The sequence below is a fragment of the Choloepus didactylus genome, chromosome 8 (assembly GCF_015220235.1).
Source record: "Choloepus didactylus isolate mChoDid1 chromosome 8, mChoDid1.pri, whole genome shotgun sequence".
Lineage (NCBI taxonomy): Eukaryota > Metazoa > Chordata > Mammalia > Pilosa > Megalonychidae > Choloepus > Choloepus didactylus.
In genome coordinates this window covers 95,957,899-95,974,580 of record NC_051314.1, presented here as the reverse complement: position 1 = coordinate 95,974,580, position 16,682 = coordinate 95,957,899, and the positions used below count along the sequence as shown (strand labels likewise).

Genomic DNA, 16,682 nt, shown 5'->3' with positions numbered 1-16,682 from the left:
GAATATAACCATAAGGATGAAAAGTAGAGTTTGGGTTAAGAGAAATGGGGGAAGGGGCAATGGGGAGTTAAGAAATGAGTGTAGGGTTGCTGTTTGAGGTGAAGGGAAATTTCTAGTAATGGATGGTGGGAAAGAGCATTACAACATTCTAAATGTAATTAATCCCACTAATGAAAGGCTAGGGAGGGAGTGGAATGGGAAGATTTAGGCTGTATATATGTTTCCACAACTGGAAAAAAAAAAAAAGTCAGTCTAACTAGATGATAATTGAATACTAAGGATGAACTTGAATGGGACAGGAGGATAGAGGACAGGTGGCTCAAAGGGACACAGGTGAGATATAAGGAAAAGGAAATATAGAATGTAAGCTTTTTATCATTGTTGAATCTATTGTACTTCTTAGCTGCGCTTAATGGGATTGCATGAAAGAATGTTCTTGTTCATGGGAAGTGTATACGTGAATTATAGTGAATGCTCAAGGATGTGTGCAGCTAACTCTCATATGTTCAGAAGACAGAGCAATAGATGATGGATGATAGGGAGGGAAAGAAATAGCAATGTGACAGCAAGTTAAAGTTGGTGGATTGAGCTACTGGGGGCGGGGGGGCAGGGTATGATGGAATTCTGTGTATGGGGCTAGTATTGTTTTTGCAACTGTTCATATAACTTTGAATTTATTTAAAAAAAAAAAAGAGTTCATTCAAGCACTATTTATTGAGTACTACTACATGCAAGCATGGCTCTAGGTCCTGGGGATACAGTGGTGAGACAGACAACATCTCTGCCTTCTCAGGGCTTATGTTCTAGTGGAAAAGAGAGACAATAAGCAAAAACACATTACACAGCAAGTCATGATAAACAACAGAGAATATAAAGTAGAATGAGGGTACATGTGAGGGGCAGGAAGAGATTGCAATTTCAAATAGAGTGGTCAGGGAAAGCTTCATGAATAAGGTCACTGTGATGGTTAGGTTCATATGTCAACTTGGCCAGGTGATGGTGTCCAGTTGTCTGGTCAAGTAAGCACTGGCCTAACCATTACTGCATGGACATTTGTGGCTGGTTAATAAACCAGAAGGCTGGTTTATTAAATCATCAGTCAATTGATTGCAGCTGTGACTAATTACATCAATGCAGCGCGTGTCTTCCACAATGAGAGAATTCAATCAGCCGGATTTAATCCAGTCAGTTGAAGACTTTTAAGGGAGAGAGAAAGAGGACCTTCACTTCTTTGGCTAACCAGCAAAGCATTTCCTGAGGAGTTCATCGAAGTTGACAGTTCGTTTCTTGAGGAGTTCATTGAACAGCTTCATTGGAGTTGCCAGTTTGCTGCCTGCCCTACGGAATTTGGACTCGTGCATCCCCACAGCTGCATGAGACACTTTTATAGAATCTTATATTCATAGATATCTCTTGTTGATTCTGTTTCCCCAGAGAACCCTAACTAATACAGTCACTTTAAAAATGAAATAATAATAATAATAATAATAATAATAATAATAATAATAATAAACAGAATTGGTCAGAATGACAAATTTTAATCATACTCAGATGTTTATTGGCTACTTGGCTAAAACATCCAGCAAATCTATCTACAACTTAGATCACATCAGGGGACAATTTTGAGCAGTGACCTCTCTCTGCCCTGTCAGCTTCCTATTTGGGACTGTTACAACTTAGGATCTGTTCTTACTTTGAAAGAAGCATAGGCCTCACCTCAGTATCTGGTACCCTTTCCAAGTGTACACAACCTTGGAAATCCAGAGTGGGTAAGTTGTAGTCAGAACAGCTGTGACCCCTCTTGATCTGGCTCGAATTGTGCCCAAGATCCCAGTTGTTGCTTTGCAAATGCCCTTCAATTAGGACCTGCCCAGGTGCCTTTTCCTTCCTGAGTCCAGTGAGGAATTCTTTGGAATATGGGCCTGTGGAGACCACAGAGGAATGACACTCATTTCTTTTCTTTGGCCAGAAAATATCTCATAATTATCTTCATTCTCATCATCATCCTCATCCTCATAATAGGAAGAGACCTCCTTTATAAAATATTTCTTTATAATAGCAATGCGTTCTGTATCTTTAATTCTTATGAGGTAAATGCTACTATCCCCATTTTGCTGATGAAATACCTGAGGCTCATAGAGTTTAAGTAAAATTGCCCAACATCACATGGCTGGTAAGGTGAGGAGCCAGGATTCAAAGGATTTTGTTCTAGTTCTAAAGCAAGTGTACTTAATTGCTACACTATGCCCAGTTGAGATTAATTCTGCATTTTGCAATTTTTAGCAAGCTCTTGACCATACAGTGTCATGAAATGATGCAACAGAGAAGAAATGAAGACACCAGAAATACCCAGGTCATTCTATAAGTAACTGCTGTACCCTGGAATAGTCATAGGTGGGATTTCCAGCACCCAGCTCCAAACCATTTTATTAACTACGTGGGAGAGACCTGTCATAGCCTCTACTGTGATCTATTCAGACAGTGTCTGCATGATCTCAGGAAGAAACTCAGTTTATTTTCTTTTTCTACTAGTGGAAAATTAATCTGATTCACTTAAAGCCAAAATATTTAAAAGGCCAATTATATAGTCAAATTAATTGATTTTAACTTTTATCTAGATATGTTACTAAAGAGGAATAGCCTTGTATTCCTGATCCAAGATTATGGTCTAAACACATTCTCAACTTTAAAAATGATATGATCACTATAGAAAGTGATAAAGGTGGTAAATAACACTTAAAATCTCATAACTGCATTAGCAGAACTCTCATTAGAGAAAAATTTTTTTAAAGTTTAGTATGCAGTTAATTTCTATTGGCGGATTCTATTTCCTATTTGATCTACATTATAAAATCAACCTATCGCTAAATTTAAGAGTGGCATACAGAGATAGCAAAGTTATTCTCAGAATATGAATATCAACAAAAGAATATTTATAAATTGAGCATTTTAGTGGATGTTGGTGGGATGGGTGTGTTGCTTACTTTTGGACCCATAAACAAGCAGAGATTTTATAGGGAAACTAATTCCTTATGTCCCAGAAGGAATGGTCCTTCTGGGACATAAGGAGGGAGGGGAAGAGAGAGTGAGCTAGAGCAAGAAAGAGAGAGTGAGAGAGAGAAAGAGAACACATGCGTGTGCATGGTAGAGCTATAGCAGAATGAAAAAATCCAAAGCAGGACCTGGTGATAGAATGAAAACGTTTTGACCATTCAACTCATTCAACAAAAATTTACTTGGCCCCTGAAAATTTAAAGATGAAAAAGTAATAGTCCCTATACTCAAGGAGCCCTAAACTCACAGATGAATCAGACAGGTGAAGAAATAATTGCAGTACCTCTGAGGAGGGAGTAATTAAATCCATATATAACTGCTTCAAAGAATGACATTTTTGATGAATTTTGAAAGATGGGTAAGAAGTTTTTAGACAGAAAACAGTGTGGAATGGCATGCCAGGCTGAGGAAACAAATGTTGGCTGTGAGAATACATGAAAACAGCATCTCATTCAGTGAAGCCGGAATGCAGGATTCAAAACGGAAGGTAGGGTAGGTGTAGTTGGAATAGGGGTTGTATTCCTAATGAAAAGGGGACAGATGGAGGTTGTAGTTTCTGTTTCATTTTTTCATTTTTTAGTTTGTCTTGTATTTAAACAATCAATGATGAAGTCCTGAATTACTAAGGCAGAGGCAGTAGAAATAGATGGAACAGAGTCCAGAAATGTTTTGGAGGTCAAATCTACAGGACTTGGTGACCGAGTGTGACATAATGGAGGTGAAGGAGAAAAGGGCTTCGAAAATGACTATAAAGTTTTAGTTTAAATAAGTAAGGAGCAAACTTTATAAGAATGATGATGGGAACTGGGAGTATAAAGAGAAGAAAAAGTGGTCCCATGATGAACTCTGAAAAACCCTAACCAGGACAAAACAGGTCAGGTAAACAAGATGCATGACTGTCCAGGTAAGACATACCATGTCAAAAAAGAACAGTTGGTCTCAAACATCTTTCTAACTTTCACAACATTTCTCCCAACACCTAGAAAATTATGAGCTACTTCAAACACGTTAGTATGTCATTATCATCAATAAATATTTTAAAAATCCCTTCTGTATAGAATACTCTGTCAAGGAACATAAAGATACAAGACACGGGTCTTGGGGAGAGAAAAGACAAAAATGACTCCAAAAATTTAAAAATGGAATGATTAGAAGAGGATTGGCATTACTAGTAGAAATACTGCTGTGGAAAGAAGAATTTCCATCCCTGTTCACTGTGTGGGAATTTGACTTATTCAATATAAACAAAATGGTTTCTTAAAGAATTTCCCAAAATTCCTGGTGGCTATCAAGGGGTAACTACTCTGCTGATTATATAAACTCCTTTCAGAAGTGATGAAAGCTAATCTTTTCTTCCACTTTTCTGAATCTAAAAAGATTTTGAAAAAGACTTAAAATTTCAGGAATTAGCATCATGAAAATATGACTAAGAATGAGCTTTCTGGAAATAAAGAGAATTCTGAAGGATACATAAACAGAGCAAAGGAAATTCAACGTGATCCAAAGTGATTAAGATTATTTTATATCTTCTGACCAAGAAGCTGAGCAAGCACAATCTAGAAATCCTTTAGACGAGTCCATGTTGAGTGTCAGCCAGTAACTCCTTACATTTCAGACAGCTGTTGAAACAGCCGAGAAGCTGTTTCTCTTGGGGAAGCGCAAAGGGAAGATTCATCTGGTTATGAACGTCTTAGTAGTTTCAGGGGCTCAATGAATTTGGACAGTTTCTTTTAAGAACTTCTTGTGCATGCTGAAAAACAGAGGGGCACCAATTAGTCCTTGTTGACGTATGGCACAAAATCCTGCAGCAGGGCCTTGAGGTCTGATGCACAACTGAGTTCAGGAACTTACTAGGAAGGAAAATCTTAAATACGAAAATACTACCTCAAACAAGTGAGTCACTCATCTGTCAGAGCCCTAAAGCAAAAAATGAATCAAGAAAGATCAAATGGGGCTTTTTGTCCACTTTTTCCTGGGGAAAGCTTCCAAGGTGGTTGTTTCCCTGTATCATCATATGAAGCCAGTACAAGAACAGTATACTTGGCTGTCGTAGCTGTAGAGATGTACAGCTGAGAGATACCTTTAATAATTTTTCACTCTGAACTCATTATGTTAAGGAAGGTTGGTTCATAGCATTCTCCACAAATATTATAACCCATTCTTGAAACAGCTATGAGATAGAGGGAGTAGCACTGGACTCAGTCTGGTTTGAGCTCTGTTTGGCATATTCTACAAGGCCATGTCTACCTATGTGAGAATGGGCTGTCCAATAGCTATTTCCAAGCCAAGTTCAAAATTTATATTAAAAAGCTGGTTCAGTTGTTTATGAACTAATCACATATTAAAATCTTGAGTTTTATTTTTTAAAGACTTTGTGTAAGGTGGGAAAAGATAAACCCATGAAATCCCTTATATGTGTGTTGTGCATTCTGTAGGACAGGACCCAGAATCCAAGGACTAGCTCTCCTCCAGCTCACCTCCACACTCAGTTTTCTTACCAAATACTCATTAAATAATAATTTTTAAAAATATTCAAGCTAAATTTCATAACTGAGTCTTAGAAGTTTGGGGTGGTTTTTACTATGCATTTTGTAACTTATATTTTATCATTTAATTTTCACAAACACCTATTAGGTAAGTATTATGCTCCCCATTTTACAGATAAAGAAATAGAGGTTCTGAGAGGTTAAGTACTTGTGAGAGGTCACACACTCAATAAGAGGCAAAAGTATTTAAATTGAATTCGGTCTCACTCTCAATCTCATGCTCTTGTGAAAACTTCACCTTGCATTTCTAAAGAAGTAAGTCAGTATTAAAAATCTTCCCCATTGTAGTCTAAACTTGCCCAAAAATATCAAAATAATGTTTTTTGAACATGTGCTTGGTCATTGGCCAGTAAGCAGTTAGAAGTTACTTTTGAATTTTCTGGCAAATAGCTGGCTATTACTCTATTAGAAATGTTCACTCCCTCCTCAAGGAAAGGAAAAGCATCCTAGTGTCCTGGCATTCTATGACAGAGATAGGGCCAGAGAAAACAGTAAGGAATGAACACAACTGCCAGGGTAAGCTGCCAGCAAATCATGTACCCTGCCAAGAAAAAAAAAAAAAAAGCTATTCTGCTTGGCATATGGGTTTATAATTGCCAAACAAGTAGGAGCAGCAAGATTAGTAGGTTTCACTGGGTTGGAAAAACCCACCAAAACCACTAGCACTTATACAATCAAGCTTTTAATGTATATTTGTAAACTAATATCAATTCTAATTACCATAAAAAGGGAAAATATAACAAATATGTTTGCAAATTTTATGGCTCAACATTTGATATTCTTAAAGACATTACGGTTTGCTTAGAATAATAGACTCATGGCCATAACAGGAACCTTAGGATTTATACCATTGAACCCTATCATTTTACAGAAGGAAAATCCACATCCTTGAGAAGTAAAAAAGCCAAAGATCACACCAGCATCAGAGCCATGTCTTGAACTCAAATATTCTGTTTTGCCCAAGTTATACAACTAGCTAGGGACAGAATTGGAAGTAGGTCTTAAGTCTTCTTATTCTTCTCCACATGCCTACTTTTTCTATCTCAAAGATGCATAAGGAGATAAAATCATCAAAAGCAAAATAACCTTAGCCGAAAAACACAGGCACTTCAATAAAATACATACCCCAAGGCAAAAACAAAACAAACCAAACAAAACCATCAAATGTAGAAAAATTCTGCAACATCTCAAAGATCCCATCTATTTTATTTTCTGATTTCTCTTTTGTTTTCTTTTCCAGAGTTTTGCATCTAATTGGGGTAGATATCTATGACCTCATTTGTCACAGTCAAAAAGTTAATATTTATAATAATTGATTTAAATTTGAAAACTATCTCAGCATTTTCCCCAAGAAATCTATTTGCAGCAAACCCAAATAGTTTGTCCATCTGTGATGTACAGAGACACCTTCTGTAACTCTTAATGAGCACTAGACCACTTATTAAAATAACAACTTTATGGCTTAAAGGAAATTTTAACATTAACTTCATTGAATTATCAGAGTTTTATTATAAATTCTCTGCCAGTTTCCAGGAAGTAAAACTTTTCTACTTTGTAAATTTGTAGGTTTTAGATCTCTATTCTGTTCTAAAAATTTCAGTGTTGATAAAGTTAAGGAAAGATAAAGAATGAGATGGGAACCTGAGGGGAAATCATAAAGAGAAGATGTGCAAGAAAGGAGAAATGATATGACACAAATTCCAAAAATGAATCAACAAATAATAATTCAAAGCTTGTTTTGTCTCAGACATTTTGTAAAATCCCAGTGGTCACAACTTAAATTTTAAAATATTTGTTTTTGCCTCAGTAGCTTCTCAGTGACCTAAGGTTAAGTACTGTGAGAAAACTGGAGGTGCATGAATATTTTTAAATTATCTTTGACAGAAAATTCATCCACAAATTAAATCAGATTGCAGTATCTTAAAGTGAGAAATAGCTCTCCTCCTTTAACAACATTTCTTTTCACTGGTTTATAAAATTCTTCCACAAAATTTGAGAAAATAACCACCATTAATTTTCTCATAACCCAATGGAGATACTGAGACACAATTAAGTAATTTGCTGAAGATCACACAGTCAGTAAAAGAACAGAATTCCTAACTGGTTATGCTGACTCCAACAATAAAGTTCTTAACTACTACCTCACCATTTTTTTCCAATGAAATTCTTATGTTTGATTGACTTTGTAAAATGACAAACTCCTACCATGCCTTCCTCCACAAATAAATAAGGTCAGAAATGCTGACTTTATCTAAACTCAGCCACTGTAACTTAAGTTTTTAGTTGGAATCATTTTTTGTGATCATCATTGCTGCTAAAATTCCAGACCTTAGAGCAACTATAACTGTGTGTATCTGTTTCCACATTAAAAGCAAAATGTTAGCTTCTACTCTTACAGATCCAGAATAGATCTCAAGGGTTACTGTAACAATAACTAGTATTGCAACTAGTTTGCTGAGACATTGTAAATCTTCAGTAGCTAAATAAATCACTTGCTTTTCTTATCTTGATTAGACTCAAGAAGTTGGGAAAATAGGAAAAGATGAGGAAGGCAAGTTACAGAGGTTGTGAGTAACTCAGGACAGCACAAAACACACTTTCCCAAAGTTGGGAGCAGAGCATAATTCTGTGACATGCTCTTTGAAAAAATAAGAGAGTCTTCTGTGCTGGGTTCTAGACTAGTCAAAAGAAACTCAAATATGCAGATAAAAACAGCCTCTGCCCTCAAGGGATTAAATTTGTTGATTGGATATAGAAAGTGTAATACAGTTATTCCTTCACATCACAAGTTTCCCCATTGCGGTTTCCATATGTTCGATATGTTCGGGTCAGCATAAGAAAGTAAAAGGGAATTTTGGGGGAGCTTTTTGGAAGCCACAAAACGGCTGCTGCAGTTGGCCACCGTTAGGTGTTAATAAGTCGACTGGAAGGCATATCAAGAAAAAAGAGAAGGAAATCCACAAAGTCGTTGATGCAGCTACACCAACAAGTGCAAAGCATTTGCATAAACCATGAGATCTGCATCTCTTGCTCACAGAAAGTACAAAATTATTGTGGATGCAGGATTGTTATAAAAAAGACATTCCGGTTGATTCTGGCATCATATGAGAAAAGGCTAAGCCCTTATATGACTTCCTAAAGGAAAATAAAGGTGAAGGGTCTACTCCTACGGATTTTCAGACCAGCAAAGGCTGGTTTCAAAAATTTAAAAAAAAGTTTAGCCTACACTATGTAAAATAGGAGAGGCAGCATCTGCTGATCCAGTGGCAGCTAGGGAGCTTCCTGAAACCCTGAAGAAACTGATTGAAGACTTCTCTGGTATGAAGGGAGGGCCAAAAAATTTTATGCAGATTTTCCAGATCATGGGGGCATGGCACCCCTAAACCTGGCAATGTGGGAGGCATAACTAGTAGAAATGTGAACAAGATACAGTTGTACAGAGAACAGGCTGATCATTCTTAGATGAAGTGTCAGGAAAGGCTTCATTGGACAGGAATGAATGAGAAGAATTTTTAAAATAGTTTGCCAGTTTGGATGTGTTATGTCCCCCAAAATGTCATTATCTTTAATGCAATCTTGTGGGGGCAGATGTATTAGTGTTGATTAGTCTGGAATCTTTGGATTGGGTTGTTTCCATGGAGATGTGATCCACCCAACTGTGGGTAATACCTTTGATTAGATTATTCCCATGGAGGTGTGGCCGCACCCATTCAGCCTGGGTCTTAATTAAATCACTGGAGCCTTATAAATGCTGCAACTGAGAGATTCATTTTGAAGATGGCTGTTGAAGGTCTGGGTGCATCACTGGTAAGAAAGTAGTAGTCACTCAAAGAGTAGGTCATTTTGGCACTTTACAGCTTCTTGTGACCTTGAAGTGTCTCCTGTTAGATTTGCAGCTGGAGTTATCGGTATCTGCCCTATCAGCCTGATTAAAGGCAAAGTTGCTTTGTTCTTTTGCAGAATAAAAAGAGTGATTTTCCCTCTTTCAGTCCCAGACAGGCTTTTTCTCTTTTAGTTCCCTAAACCTCTGCCATCACCATTCCAATCTCCACCATGAACACTAAAGATGTAGCTGCCTCTCTCCCAGTAGGATTTTTATTAGCAACAATTTTCAAAGCAAACATCCATTGACATATATCTAACATAATCTATCAATCAGGGTTCTCCAGAGAAACAGAATCAATAGATACGTATAAGAGATTTATTTTAAGGTATTGGCTCACATCACTATGAGGGATGGCAAATTCAAAATCTGTTGGGCAGGCTGGAAATTCAGGTGGGATTTGATGCTGCAGTTTTGGAGCTTCTCCAGGAAATCTCAGCTTTTGCTCTTAATGCCTTCAACTGATTGCTGAGGCCCATCATATTTTTGAGGGCACTCTCCTTTACATTGGTCAACTAATGTAGATGTTACCCACATCTACAAACTACCTTCACAACAACACCTAGATTAGTGTTTGATTAAATAATTGGGTACTATAGCCTAGCCAATTTGACAAGTAAAACTAACCATCACATACACCTAGTGTCTATTAGGCACACCTCTAGACAGTGGGGACTCAACCCCCTTATCAAAACACTCTTCCCTAACCCCAGGGCCAATTATGGGACTTTGGAAGAATAAAAAATAATGTCCTACCAAGAAGATTTGGAGGACCTCTGGACTAAGCAATAAAATACATGCATTTTGATGTTGTGGAATTTTAATATCATATCTCTGATAGGAGATATCTATTTCCTGAGGTGATGCTTTAATGGGAAGACCCTTCCTTGCCCCAGGTCCTAAAAATTAGTTAATGTAACAAAGGGAGTATTAAAATGGAGGGTTCCACTGCAGGTCACACTGGTTTCCTTCACTGTCTCCTTCCTTAGGGCTCATTGTCTCAAGCCATTAGTTTCCTCTCCCACCCGTGTTCTATAATCAGAATAAGTGTTCCAGTTTGCTAAAGCTGCCATTATGCAAAATAACAGAAATGGATTGGCTTTTATAAAGGGATTTATTAGGTTACAAATTTACAGTTCTAAGGCCATAAAAGGGTCCAAACTAAGGCATTAACGTGAGGATACCTTCACTGGTGAAAGGCCGATGGTGTCCGCGACACCTCTGTCATCTGGGGAGGCACGTGGCTGGTGTCTGCTGGTCTTTTGCTCCTGGGTTCTGGTTTCAAATGGCTTTTTCCAAAATGTCTCTGGGTGTCTGTCTCTCTTAGCTCCTGTGCATCCTTGCTTGTTCTCCCAGGACATTTCTCTCTAAGCATCTGGGGGTCCTCTCTTAGCTTCTCTGGGGCAAACTCTGGCCTTCATCTCTTAGCTTAGCATCTCCGAACATCTTTTTGTCTACATCTCCAAGCATCTGGGTCTGTGTGGGCTGCCAGCTCTCTTAAGGACTGCAGTGATCTAATTAAGACTCAACCTGAATAGGTGGGGTCTCAATGGAAATAGTCTAATCAAAAGGTTTCACCCACAGTTGGGTGGGTCACATCTCCATGGAAACAACCTAATTAAAAGGTCCTGCCCACAATAAGTCTGCATCCACAAGACTGGATTGAAAGAACCTGGCCTTCCCTGGGGTACATAACAGTTTCAAACTGGCACAACAAGGATCAGGGCTCTCAACTGGAAGTTATCACCCAATTATTTAACATTATGGATTGAGTACTCATCTAAGCAGGTTTGGTGTTAGTCAGCACAGGTGAAAATATTATTTGGATATAGTCCCTGTTGTGATGTTGTTCACAATCTATAGATAATAACAGTTGTGAACACAGAGAGTGACACCATGAGGAGAAAACTTCTAAATGTTATGGTATCATAAGGAATAAGCAAGTGGTAGCAAGCAGTATCCTTTAGATTGGACCATAGTACCCAAGTTTAAGTATCAGAAAAGACATTTGTATTGAAAACTGAGGTGAGTGGTTCTATCCATATCATAAATCCTGCCGAAAGTAAGTGCTACTTAGTTTTTAATTGAAATTTCTCTTTTCAAAATGTATCTCACAATAGCAGGAATCATCCCTCAAGGAAGTAATTCTAGGGAGTTTAGGTAAAAAAATCAAGGAAATCCAGTGAAAGAGACATAATAATCTAAATTGGTTTTATATCTCCTCTGATAGGGAAAAATTATTCACAAGATTGATGATTTGTTCATATTTGATATTGAGCAGATGTGTGAAAAGCAAAATATATGTTTGCCATAAATCATATAAGCACTGAAATTATAGTTGATAGCAGTATTATGATATACATTTTGTTAGGTGGAAAACCAATATATATTGAAAAGTCCCTGAAGAATATATGGATCCCACATTTAAAATGACTTTAAATAGTATTTCAGTCAGGTCTCTAATTTGTGCTTGGAATGTGGAAGAGAATTGAAGATGAAAACCACAATGACATAAGCTTGACCCATTAGAGAAATTAAGTATAACACACATGAACACGAAGAGTTTATTTTAAATAAATCAGCTATCCTGATGTTGAAGCCACAAATTATGAAATTGTATTTGGTTTTCATACTAACACCAAAACTTCAAAACAGTATTCACAACTGGCTAAACTTCTTTCTGTGGCCAGAGATTGTACTGTGCCAACCCACAGATTCATGCAAGTACATAACCATGTACCCATCACTGATGGAATCTGTGGTCCAAGGATGGAGCATTGTGGGAACTACAGTCACTCTCAGACAAACAAGGTATTCAGGACTGATCATTTAAATTAGGTCAAACATTGAAAAATGTTTTACTTTGCAGCTGAGATTTGTTATTGGCCATTTTATCAGAATGAAAATAATCTGTGGGCTGTGGCATACTAACCATCTAAATGTAGAAAAAAATAGAAAAACTAAAGTACAAAGATCTCCTTGAAATAGCTTAGGTGATAGCCTGTGCTTTCCTATATGGCATTTATTTTCCTTCTCTGGCACATTATGGTATTCCAGAACTGGCCCATTTCTAAAGTAATCTGCAGAAAAGTGGCAAGGAGGTGGAAAACCATGGCCCTTCAGGCCCAGCAAATCTTAGGTCTAATCCTGGCTCTGCCCTCTACTGGCCATGGGTGAGTTATTTCACCTGACTCAGAATTGCATTATCTAAAAATCAGGATAACAAGACCTTCCACCCTAGGCTGTTGTATTAATGTGGTTATATCTGTAAAGGGCCAACATAGTGTCTGGGTCATGGCTGTAGCACTGTAAAGGGCAGCTATCCTACTCATTATTCGCATTTTCATTGGGATTGCTAGTGTTGTCATGCAGCATCTGCATTAAGGAGGCCGTAAGCAGCTGCTTGGGCACTGTTTACATTGCTCTCACTATCCTGCCTTCACTCTTTGGGCCCTTGCTCTCCTGCTCATTTCAGTGAACCACTCATCTGTGTCTCATAATGCTTTCCCTCATGTGTTTTCCATGCTGCACCACATGCTGCCAATTGGGCAATAGTGGAATGCAGGCTTGCAGACAGACATGGTAATCTTCCACCTTAGAGGGAACACGAATGTGCTTTTAAGAACCAGAGATTCAGAAGACATTCCTTAAATCTTCCTAAATACAAAAAAAGGGCTCTTTCCAAAGAGAGGGCAGTTTAGGCCACTTTTAGTATGACAAATAATAATGATTGAAGGTTTCAAATTTAGAGAATGAACTTCCAAAAACTGAAAGAATTCTGTTATATTTGCAAACTGTTGGCTCTCTCTTTTGGCCCTTCACTCATTCCATCAGTGTGTTCATTGAAGATAGTACCTAATGGGGGTGTGAAATGGAAAGAAAATCTGCCTTCTTTGTCCCACTCTTCAGCCCTTTTCCAAGAATTCCAATGTGGGCAGGACATGGACCAATTAACTTACTTGAGCACAGGAATAGTTCTTCTGGGTGGCACCTAGGATGTAATATAAGTCCATAGCATATTGTTGTTTTTTTTTTAATTCATAACATAATAACTCAGGGCAATTGTTCCTTGGGTCAAAAAATATAAATAGAAGGTATCATGAAAATTATTAAAATTATAATATTATCCAAAATACATTCCTGAAACCATTTTGTTTAAGCACCTTGATGTCTGAAAACCATTGGGATAACAAATTACACAAGATCTATTCAGTATACCTATGATGCCATCATCCCTGGTAATATTATTAGTACTTTTACTGAATCCCTTTTATATTTTATGTTTTAAAAGCTTACATATGGTTTTTATTCATTTGTACTTGTTTCTTGGTTATTTGCCTTCTGGTAGGAACTTGGGGCTGTTCTACTGTAAGGGCAATGTAAACATTTGTGGTCTTATTATCTGAAATAAGTTATATAAACATGTTGGATAGACAGTCCATATGCTCTCACGCAAAATTCGTGATCAAAAATTTTTGTTTTCTTAAATCACTTAAAAAATAAGAGAAGCCAGCTCTTAAAAATGAACCATTTGGTATTCAGGGCTGCGCAATCTGTCATTTCCCCAAAGCAGATTGTTCTCAATGACATAACAGACACATTTTGGTTTACTTTGTAGGTGCTTCTACCCTATCACCAAGTCTTCTTGGCTTACTGCTGCCTGCCCTGGGCATCCTTGTCTACTCGGAATTCTGAAATGTGGTGTCACAGCTGCTGTTCCCAGCCCGGCTCAGAGGACACTCTTCATCCCTGTGAGGACTACAGTTCCTTCCAATTCCTGCGGCTCCATCCTAAGCCAAATAAATTATACTTTAACAAACTGTCACCTGATTTACAACATATGTTATGACCGAGGCATTCAGGAACCCCTTCATCCAAAAGAATAAACTTTTAAATGGGTATGAAATGATTTTTAACTCGTTCCAATATGCCTTATAAACCACTTAACCTGTTTCTGTGACAGTTGCATGATTTCATCCAATGGAACAAGTTATGGTGTTCAATTCAATACTATAGGCTGTAGAGTGAAGGTAAAAAATCACCATGCACAGGTGCTTTAAATTTAATAACAAGTTGTGAAATATAATAGAGGTTGAAATGTTGATTGTATGTGGTAAATGTAAGAGTAATTCAGTCTCTTGTAATATCCTCACTGTTGTGGGTCCTGCATAGTTTTGAATGGCCCCTATCATTCATGACATTTTGAGTTTTACCCTTTAAAAAAAGTATAACATATATTTTGATGTAAATCTTATTACCAAATCATTTTACTGAATGAGTTGAAAGATTTTGAATATTGAAAACCAAACTTTAGAATTTATTATTGGTATTCTTATTTTCGAAGTAAGTAATTTTCTAATATGTGATTTCATAATCAGTAGTACATTTAAGTTCCTTTTGATAGGAAAGTTAACATACCATATGGAGTTTTGTTGTTTTTTTTTTTTACTTTTATATTCTACTCTGAAATTATTTTGTTTTATCATCAGTTTCAAACATAAAAAAACCACAGCTCTCTATATAGAGTATCATCATATCACTGTTTTTATTCATATGTGGAATGATGAATTCTGAAAAGTAGAATGTGTCCTTTTTTTTACTGATATGTGACAGTCTTTAAAGCTATAAATAAATGACAGTTAAGTGAATATCAGAATTACCTAAAATATTCTAATATCTTTGTTTTTGTGCTTCATTCGTAAATATAATCTTTCTTTATTGAAGGTGTGGGATCAAGAAATCACCTGTAGATTGAAAAAGCTACAGTATTCCTTATTTTTTATTTAGTTTTAAACTCATTTCCCGTTTCAATGCAATACTGAAAACTGGCTAAAAATACCAAATCAATATGTTGCCAATGGTACTTTGAAGAGTATGCAAAACTGTAAGGCCAGGGGGAGACAAATAATGTGTCTATCTGATGGTGTCTCCCAAGTGTTAGTGCTTTGGGGTTTTATAAATTGTGAAAAGGAAGACACACATTTCTTCATTCTCCATGGTATGCACGGAAATGTGTTTGAGTGTGAATGTGAACGAAATCAAGTAATAAAGGGTTAGCTGGCTCGTGAAATAGTGCAATGTCTGATGCTTCAAAAGGTATAATCCTATTTTATTAGCACAACCTTGCTAGCTGATTAGAGATAGAGTTTATCTTTTTAGAAAGGATACCTTATAGGTTCATAAAAAATATTTACAGGAGGGAAGAATAGATCTATTACTACTTTACCCCCCCTTTCTTTGATTTGTATAATTTTTGTACTATAGATCTATGTGTAAATGTTTAAGCTTTCATTATGAAAATATCAATAAATATTTCATTAGTTTACATTTAACTCTTTGTTATAAAATGAAACTTTTTAAAATAAGTGAAATGGAAGATTTCCCAGTGGAAATATGTCAACAGTCTTAAGAGCATTACCAATTTTCATAAAATATTTAATTATATGGAAAAAAACAAACAAAATGTCTTCATACTTTAGAGAAATGAATATTCTGTAAGCCTTCTGTACAAATGTTTGTGTTTTCATTGTTACACTTTGGGGTTTTCCTTTTGCAACGTGACCCATGTTGGGAATTTTTATATAATCAACAACGACTAAATCTTTTGCCAATTGCATGCTTGCCTTTTTTTCTAATGTATGGTAATAAAGAGCAAAAACTGGCTAGATTTTGCATGAAATGGTTCTGAAAGATAAAAGAAAACAGACCTCGGGGGTTGTTTGTTTAATTTTAAATTTGTGGCAGAGATAAAGTAGATTAAAATCACTCATACACTAACTCAAGCTTTTCATTTCCTCGTACGAGTGTTCAAATTTGACTGGGACTATCGGTTTAGCTGTGTCAACCTAACTAATGTAATATCTGCTTTAAGACGCAAGATTCTTAATTAAACTTTATATAGATATAGACACATCTGTTGTTTCTTTGTATTTCAGGAAAGGTGATAGTAGTTTTATTTGATACTGATGAATATTGAATTGATTTTTTAGTTTATTTTTTATCATTTTTTCAATGGAGTAGTATAGGCCTGTGCTTTGTCCTTTTTATGAATGAAAAATTATAAAGAAATAAATGTGTTACTGTTACCCAAGAAATAGCAACTGTCCTTTCAATTTACCTAAAGTTTGAACTCAAATTTAGAAGATTTTCATTATAAATTCAATAGTATAGTATACACATTACTTGTTACGCAATAGTTC

At 36.5% G+C, this 16,682-nt stretch overlaps 1 protein-coding gene across 3 annotated transcripts in view; it reads left to right on the top strand.

Moving 5' to 3' along the window:
• The window catches only part of CNTN1 (contactin 1), a 391,770-nt gene extending 375,625 nt beyond the window's left edge, over nucleotides 1-16,145 (top strand). For all 3 annotated transcript variants that reach the window (XM_037847170.1, XM_037847168.1, XM_037847169.1), the window contains one exon: nucleotides 14,102-16,145. In XM_037847170.1, the coding sequence (XP_037703098.1) occupies nucleotides 14,102-14,178 (77 nt within the window). In that variant the 3' untranslated portion in view covers nucleotides 14,179-16,145. The remainder of the gene's footprint in view (nucleotides 1-14,101) is intronic.
• Nucleotides 16,146-16,682: the final 537 nt, after the last annotated feature.